The sequence below is a fragment of the Arachis ipaensis genome, chromosome B09, assembly GCF_000816755.2.
Source record: "Arachis ipaensis cultivar K30076 chromosome B09, Araip1.1, whole genome shotgun sequence".
Lineage (NCBI taxonomy): Eukaryota > Viridiplantae > Streptophyta > Magnoliopsida > Fabales > Fabaceae > Arachis > Arachis ipaensis.
The window spans coordinates 14,541,610-14,550,176 of NC_029793.2; the positions used below are offsets into that span (position 1 = coordinate 14,541,610).

The 8,567-nt window shown below is 39.8% G+C and overlaps 1 protein-coding gene across 1 annotated transcript; it reads left to right on the top strand.

Moving 5' to 3' along the window:
* LOC107618609 lies at positions 3,654-8,567 on the top strand. Its single transcript, XM_021111762.1, has 4 exons — positions 3,654-3,911; positions 4,004-4,057; positions 4,135-4,291; positions 6,686-8,567. The coding sequence occupies exon 4, from the start codon at positions 7,221-7,223 to the stop codon at positions 8,565-8,567; it is 1,347 nt and encodes a 448-aa protein (XP_020967421.1). The 5' UTR covers positions 3,654-3,911; positions 4,004-4,057; positions 4,135-4,291; positions 6,686-7,220.

Consider the following 8,567-nt stretch of genomic DNA (forward strand, 5'->3'; position numbering starts at 1 on the left):
CTTTATTTAATTATTTTTTTGTATTTTTTGCTTGTTTCGCACATATGCGTTTTTTCACTCATATCACACGTTTGTGTGTTTTTCGCTCGTTTCGCACATGTGGGTGTTTTTATCGTTTCGCATGTGTGTTTTTTTTTATTTTTTTGTATTTTTCGCTCGTTTCGCAAGTGTGTGTGTTTTTCTTTGTGTTTTTTCCTCTTTTTGCACGTGTTCGTGTTTTTCTCTCGTTTCGTATGTATTACACGTGTGTGTGTTTCTTTTGTTTTTTCGCTCGTTTTGCATGTGTCAGTGTTTTCGCTCGTTTCGCACGTGTGTGTTTTTTATTTATTTTCTATATGTTTTTCGCTCATTTTGCAAGTGTGTGTGATTTTTTCTATTTTTTGCTCGTTTAGCACGTGTGTGTATTTTTTGCTCATTTCTCGTGTGTGTTTTTTTATTTTTTATTTCTTTGTGTTTTTCTCTCGTTTCGCACATATGTGTGTTTTTCGCACGTGTGTTTTTCGCTCGTTTCGCACGTGTGTTTTTTTCTATTTTTGGCCTGTTTTCGCACAAGTGTGTATTTTTCGCTATTTCTCTCATGTGCATGTTTTTTTTTATATTTTATATTTTTGTGTTTTCCGCTCATTTCGCACGTATGCGTGTTTTTCACTCATTTCGCACGTGTTTGTGTTTTTCGCTCGTTTTCGCATCTGTGCGTGTTTTCTGCTCATTTTCGCACGTGCGTGTTTTCGGCTCATTTTCGCATGTGTGCGTGTTTTTCACTCGTTTCGCACGTGTGCGTGTTTTTCGCTCGTTTCGCACATGTGTATTTTTTATCGTTTCGCACGTGTGTGCTTTTTTTATTTATTTTTTATCGCTGGTTTCGCACATATGCGTGTTTTTCGCTCGTTTCGCACACGTGTGGGTGTCTTTTTTCATTTTTGTGTTTTTCGCTTGTTTCGCACGGGGGTGTGTGGTTTTTTTTGTGTTTTTCGCCGTTTTGCGTGTGTGAGTATTTTTCGCTCGTTTCTCACGTGTGTGTTTTTGGCTCGTTTTGCACGTGTGTGCGTTTTTTTTTTCACTCATTTCACCCGTGCGCATTTTTCGCTCGTTTCGCACGTATGCGTGTTTTTCGCTCATTTAGAACGTGTGTATCTTTCGCTCGTTTCGCATGTGTGTGTTTTTCGCCCATTTCGCACTTGTGCGTATTTTTCGCTCGTTTCGCATGAATGTATCTTTTTCGCTCGTTTCGCACGTGTGTGTGGTTTTTTTTGCGTTTTTCGCTCGTTTCCCACATGTATATGTGTGTGTTTTTTTTGTTTTTTGCTAGTTTCACACGTGTGTGTTATTCGCATGTGTGTATTTTTCGCCCGTTTCGCGTGTGTGTGTGTTTTAATTTTTTTGTTTTTTCACACGTTTTGCACGTATGCGTGTTTTTCGCTCATTTAGCTCGTGTGTGTGTTTTTCGATCGTTTTGCACGTGTGTGTTTTTCGATCGTTTCATATGTGTGTGTTTTTCGCTCATTTTCCACGCGCGTGTGTGTTTATCAAGGTTCAAAAAACCGGACCGGTCATCAAACCGCTCTAGTCACTAGTTCACTGGTTTACTACTCTAACCGGTTCAACCGGTGGTTCAACCAGAAAAACTGTTTTAGAATAGAATAATAAATAAATTATAAATACACATCCTAAAATATAATTATAGTCTGATATAAATCTTAAAATTCTTCAAAATTTAAAACACTACATAAAATATCATCAACCAAATACATATGATCTTATCAAAATCCAAACTCAAAAGTTAAAAAGTAATAAAGGCATATCTAAATATTAAATCCCAACATCATGGTTTATCAATCATCAAAATCCGCAAGAACTTGTTGCAAATCTGCTTCGGTGGGATGATCTTCACCTTCATTCCCACCTTGATCAGCAGAAGAATCAAGAGATGCAGCATAAAGACCACTACTACCACTGCCACTTTGATATAAATCAGCATCAATTTCACCTAATAAAATAGACATGTTATCATTATATTATAAACTAACATTCTAATAAATCATTAGAAACTAAATATACTATACTCACGCAATAAGTCATCCACATTACTAGGAAGATCAGGCTCTTTCTCTACAACCTCTTCAGTCACCCAAAAGTCAACTTGACTGATACTTTCATAATCAATTGGATCATATTGTGTCTTTTGCTTTCTTTTTTCTTTTTCCTTCCTAAAAAGTTAAATACAATATATGAAGATTTAATAATTTACAAATTTGTTATGATAAAGATTACAAATGAAACAATATAGTATTTCATGAAACATATATTGCCTCATCAATTGCATCCTCTACCTCATCACCACCCTCTTCACTAAAACTTACTTTTCTTTTCTTTTTGCTGGTCTGAATATCTTTCAACAAACTTTCTATCTATTTTTCCACATCATATGGAACTTTAGGACATTTTTTCACGTCTCCAGTAATCTTTGCTAGATGTTTCTTCATCCTGTGAATTCCACCTCCATTGAAAACTTGTAGACAAAATAAACATTGATATTGTGGTTTTCCATTCACCATTTGTAGAGCAACATATTTCCAAGCTAAATCTATTTTTCCCCTAAGGTTAGAAGAACCTTGTGACTGACTATCGTTAGCACTACGGGAATTAGGATTAGCAGCATCATTCGGAATAGGAGTATCGACAGGCATGTTATTATTCACAGAAGCATTGTTATCAGCTATTGCTTCTTGATTAATACTATCTTCCATAACTGAAATTAATAAAATATATATGAAATTAAAAAGTAAAAACAGCCACAAGCCCACAACACAACACAACACAATGAACATACACAGAAATTGAACAGTTCACAGATGAAGTTCCAGAAATTGAACAGTTCACAGATGAAGTTCCAGAAAATTAAACAAAAATCTAAGTTCAGTTCACAGAGGAAGTTGAGCTGCAAAATAGAAGACCAGCCAACTTAATTTTCAGATTTTTTATTTCTTATGCTGAGCAGCAAACAAAAATTGAGCCGAGGACCAAACACAAATTGACCAACAAATAGAAATTGTGCAACAAACAGGAATTGAGCTGCAAAATGGAAGACCAGCCAGTTAATTTTTGGATTATTAATTTTTTATGCTAACCAACAAACAGAAATTGAGCAGAGGAACGAAGAAGGAAGAAGATGAGCACTGAGCAGAGGAAGTTCACAGAGCAAGTTCACAGAAATTGAACAGTTCACATATGAAGTTCACAGAAAATTAAACAGAAATCTAAGTTCAGTTCACAGAGTATCAATTTCATGCATGTTTCTTATACTAAAGAAGATGAGCAGAGGCGAAGAACAAAGAAGATGAGCAGAGGACGAGTCACTCACCTGGGGTCGATGGAGGGCTACCGGTGTTGACTGTTGAGGACCGCGCGATGAGAGGGCTACTGCTTGCTGGTGTTGAGAAGATGAAGACGATGGAGATGGAGGGCTACTGGGTAGGAACCAGGCGACGGTGGAGATTGGAGGGTTACTGGGGCTGAGGATGGCGACACCAGGGGACGAAGGATGGCGACAGGAAAGTTAAAAATACAAAACTAATATCAAAATAGGATAGAGCTCATCGAAACGAGAATTTTGATACCAATTTCGATAATTTGGCCCAAAATCGGATCGGAAGGGCCGAACCGGTTGAACCGGGGCCCAAACCGGACCCATGGGTTCAACCGGGCCCCTAACATAAATGAAGCAGCAGCTTCATCTTCTCCATTTCACCACAGCAACGAAAAACACAGCAAGGGGGAGAAGAGAAGAAACCTAACCCTCACCATTCCTTCCAACTACCATAACTTCCTCATCCGGGCTCCGATTGCCGCACTGTTCGCGGCCACGCGCTCAGCGCGTCGAGCTCTACCTTTCTATCCAAACAATTTCTCTGGTAAGCCTTCTATTGAGTTCAGAATCTCTATCCCTCTTTCTTTGGTAAACTTGAAAACATATAGTGAATCTTGTCCAATTTTTGTGTTCCAGGTTCAAGTTAGCTTCCGGAACTTGTGGGCTCAAGCTATTGAGCATATGGGTATGGTAAGAACACCTTAACCCTAGCCCAATCTTGTTTTTGGTAATAGAAAACTGAATTGGAACATATATATGTGTATTAGGTGTAGTTTAAGAGGGTGTTTATGCATTGAACTTGAATTTGGATTACTTGGAGCTTTGTTGGTGACAAGGCTTGCTTTGGGGCTGTTTGATTGAGCTTGGAGGGGCTGTGATTTTATGTTGAGAAGCTGCCTTGGGTGAATTAAGTGATCGGCCAAGGTATGGTTTAAGTTTCGCACGTTTAATATTTACGGTGTTGTGAAAACTTAGGTTAGAGGAACCATAGAATAAGTTAGATTGTTTGTTGTATTTAATGATTAGCCTTGTAATGTTGTTAGAATATATTTGCTAGTGAATTTATATATTAGAATTATGAGGGGTGAAAGTTATTAATGGTGTGCTCTTATATTTATTTATGATGGATTAGAATTGGTGTTTGTTAATAAGGATGTAGAGTTGTGTTGTGGTGGTATTGTATATGCTGTAACTAATTATGTAATGATCGGAATTGCATGAGACCAAGTTTGGGATAAACTTGGGAATATAAGGAACTAAACTGAAAAATTTGGGACCTTTTTGTTAAATATACAATTTATGGCAAATTTTTAAAGTTAGGTTGTTAAATCTGTCCAGCAGCAGAAAAGATCAAACAGAGTAGCAACTTGTTTGTCTTGCTGCGACTTTTACGAGTTGAGTTTTGGAGCGAAACCAATTTTGTTATAAAATTTGACTAACTTTCTTTATTTCTATAAAATTTCAGAATTTTAAGAGTTGAGGATTGGGAGCTGTGAATTTTTGAATATTGGTGGTCAAAACTGAAAAGAAACAGATTTCAGCAAGCTATGCATCAACTTCCAATGCTTGTAACTCTTAGAATTAAATATAAATTGGGTTGCATTGATGTCTTAGTGATAGTCATGAGTTCGAGAAGTTAAAGTTCAATCCTCATGTGATGTGATTGATTTAATGTTAGAGTTGGGTTGATTTTAATATTATTCAATATTAAGAAGGATGAGAAGAGTTTGATAAAAAGTTTGGTCAGGACCCGGAAAGGGTAATCAAGATGAATTATAAGGGAATGACGATGAAGAAATGTGAAAGGGAGGTTGTTAATAAAAGGAGTTAATATGCCATGGCTTGATGAATGATTAAATAATGATTATGACTATGAAATGGCTTATGAATAATGCTATCTGAGATACGAGTTCCCTGGGTAAGAGCCGTGGATCGCCATCACGTGTTCCAGGTTGAATCTCGATACTCTGTTGACCCTACGTCGTAAGGGTGACCGGGCACGTATAAATTCCCGGGTATGGATAGCCCCCATTGAGTGATTTTATGAAATATGAATGTGAACTCTATGCATAGACTCTTGGGGATGCGCGACGGGGGACAGTCTAAGGTTTTCGGACTTGTCAGGTTGGCTGGATAACCGACAGATGGGCCCCATCAGCCAAAGGACAGGCATGCATCATATGCATTTGTTTGTATTGATTGCTATGCATTTTTTTGGGTATGCCTAATTGATATATATTACCTGCTATTTGTTATACTTGCTATTTGTACTATTTGATCATTACTTGTGCGTGAACTTGTTTGGTTGCTTGTTTCTGTTACGTTCTGAATGATGAAAGGATGGAGGAAACGGAGGAAATGGTTTGGTGTTAGGTTAAGCTTGAACTTGAGTAAGTTAGGCAGATTTAGAATACCTACCCCTGTTTATGGCTTCTGTTTAGTACTTAAGTTGGATAATTGAATAACGGAGTTCTAGGATTACCTATGGCATTCTCAGGACCGTATTTCTTATGCGCGTGGCACTTTTACCATGCTGAGAACCTCCAGTTCTCATTCCATATTGTATTGTTGTTTTTCAGATGCAGGTCGAGAGGCTCCTCGCTAGACGTCTGGATCTTGGGAAGCGAAGTAGTCTTTGGGTGTATTTTGGTTTTTGGTTGTATATATGTATATATTTGTTTAGCTTACTCTCCAAGTAACTTGTGTATGCTGCTCCTCTTAGAGGATTAGGGAGAGATAGGAGTTTACTTTGATGTTTTGGTGTATTTTGGGGATACTTAAGTATGTTTATATGTATATATATATCCTCCGGCCAGCCTTAGCTTCGCAGGCTGAGTCAGGGGCTAGTTATGCTGTTACCTTGGCTTTCCTTTATCCTTCCGCTTATCTTTATCATGTTCCTATTAGGTCTCTTAGCATGCAAGTAATCCTATTCCTTGAGCGTTGCGCTTTTTATTTTGCGATTTTGTTTACCCGTTTTGTTTCAAGGCTCCTAGTATATTATTTCTTTCAGTATTATATGTATATCTTTACTGTTTAGAGGTCTGTTATACCACACTACCTCTGTTCTACGACTTAAGCGTAAAACACTGTGTAGTAGGGTGTTACATTATGGTATCAGAGCAGTTCGTTCCTATAGAGCCTGAGGACGGACTGATTATGCTTTTGTGCATTCTCTGTGTATGTGTTTATGTGATATTAGGATATCTAACTGATATATGTGGCATAAACGTTCCTGAGCATGCATTTGGGACTTAAAGCACTGAACTTGTGATATTGAGACTGATCAACTTGATATCACCTGTTTGGTGTGTATAGGGACCAGATGTCTACTCGCGGACGCGGACGTGGACGCGGGCGTGGTAGAGGCCGAATAGGCAATGCCATGCCTGAGGCATCAGGAAACACTCCTAATCCCATAGACTTCATGGCTGCATTAGGCAATATGGCAGCAGCAATGCAAGCGACAGCTGAAGCCCTGGGAAACCAAATTAATAATGGAAACAATGGTAACAATGACGAGAATGGTCCAATGTCACTGCATTCCTTCCTGAAGGTTCACCCTCCAACTTTCAGAGGGACCTCGAATCCTACCGATGCCGATAACTGGATACAGGCCATTGAGCGGGCGTTACAGGCTCAGCAGGTTCCTGATGAACAGTGGGTTGAGTTTGGGACCTACCAGTTGCATGGTGAAGCTCAGCACTGGTGGCAGGGCATGAGGCGCATTCTGCAGCCTGATGGGATTGTGATATCTTGAGAGTTGTTCCGAGATGAATTCTATAAAAAATATTTCCCCACTTCAGTTAGAAATGCCAGAGAACTTGAACTGCTTCAGCTTAAACAGGGACAGATGACTATCACTGAGTACACTAGTAAATTTGAGGAATTGTGCCGCTTCTCACGCATCTGTCAGGGAGCTCCTGAGGACTTTGCTGAGTGGAAATGCATAAAGTATGAAGGAGGCCTTAGGAGTGACATTCAGAGCTTTGTGGCGCCTATGCAGATTCGGGTGTTTTCTGAGTTGGTAAATAGGAGCAGGGTGGTAGAGGATTGTGTTAGAAGGGCTGCAGCAGAAAAAGGGGGTCTGAGGATGCCATTCCAGAGGACCACAAGGAGAAATTTTGCACCCAGAGGCAGACAGTTCAAGCGTGGTAGCTTTGTTCCTCAGAATAATCAGGGGCAAGGCAACTCCAGGAGGCCGAATACCAATGCTAATCAGGGAAGGAGACAGGGTAAGCAGCCACAGCAGGATATGAGTTGCCACAGATGTGGAAAGTATCATTCAGGACAATGTAGGTTTGGGACTGGAGTCTGTTACTCCTGTGGGCAGCCGGGACACTTGGCTAGTAGTTGCCCAGAAAAGAAGAGATATGAGACAGGCAGGGTGCAGCAACCAGGAAGGGTATACACTACTTCCTCTATAGGCGCTGAGGGGTCAGAGGCATTGATCCGAGGTAAATGTGAGATGGCGGGTAAAACTTTGAATGCTTTGTTTGATTCTGGAGCTTCACATACTTTTATTGCATTTGAGAAGGCTGATGAGCTAGGATTGAAAATAGTAGTACTGGGGTATGATTTAAAGGTATATAATGCTACCCACGAGGCTATGGTGACTAGATTAGGGTGCCCCCAAGTTCCTTTTCGAGTACAAGGGCGTGATTTCGTGCATAACTTAATTTGTTTGATGATGACTGGTCTTGATCTCATTCTGGGATTGGACTGGTTATCCAAGAACCGCGTTCTATTAGATTGCTCGGCGAAAATAGTGTATTTCATGCCTGAAGACACTGAAGGGCCGGTTGGAGTGAATAACTACTACTTGAATTCCATGATGGTGAACTATTCTGGGGCTGAATGTCAGGGGATATTGTTGCTAGCTGCGGGTGTTTCGGGTGATGATCAAGATTTGGAACAAATCCCAGTTGTGTGTGAGTTTTCGGAGGTGTTCCCTGATGATATTGATGAATTTCCACCGAAACGGGAAGTTGAGTTTGCTATTGATTTAGTACCTGGGGCTGGACCAATCTCGAGTGCTCCTTACAGGATGTCGCCTATGGAAATGGCCGAATTGAAGTCTCAACTGGAGGATCTGTTGGGTAAGAATTTTATCCGACCAAGTGTATCTCCGTGGGGTGCGCCAGTATTATTGGTGAAGAAGAAAGATGGAACCATGCGCTTATGTGTTGACTATAGGTAG

Coding starts and splice junctions, on each gene's coding strand:
- LOC107618609 (XM_021111762.1), top strand. CDS start 7,221: ATGACTATCACTGAGTACACTAGTAAATTTGAGGAATTGTGCCGCTTC.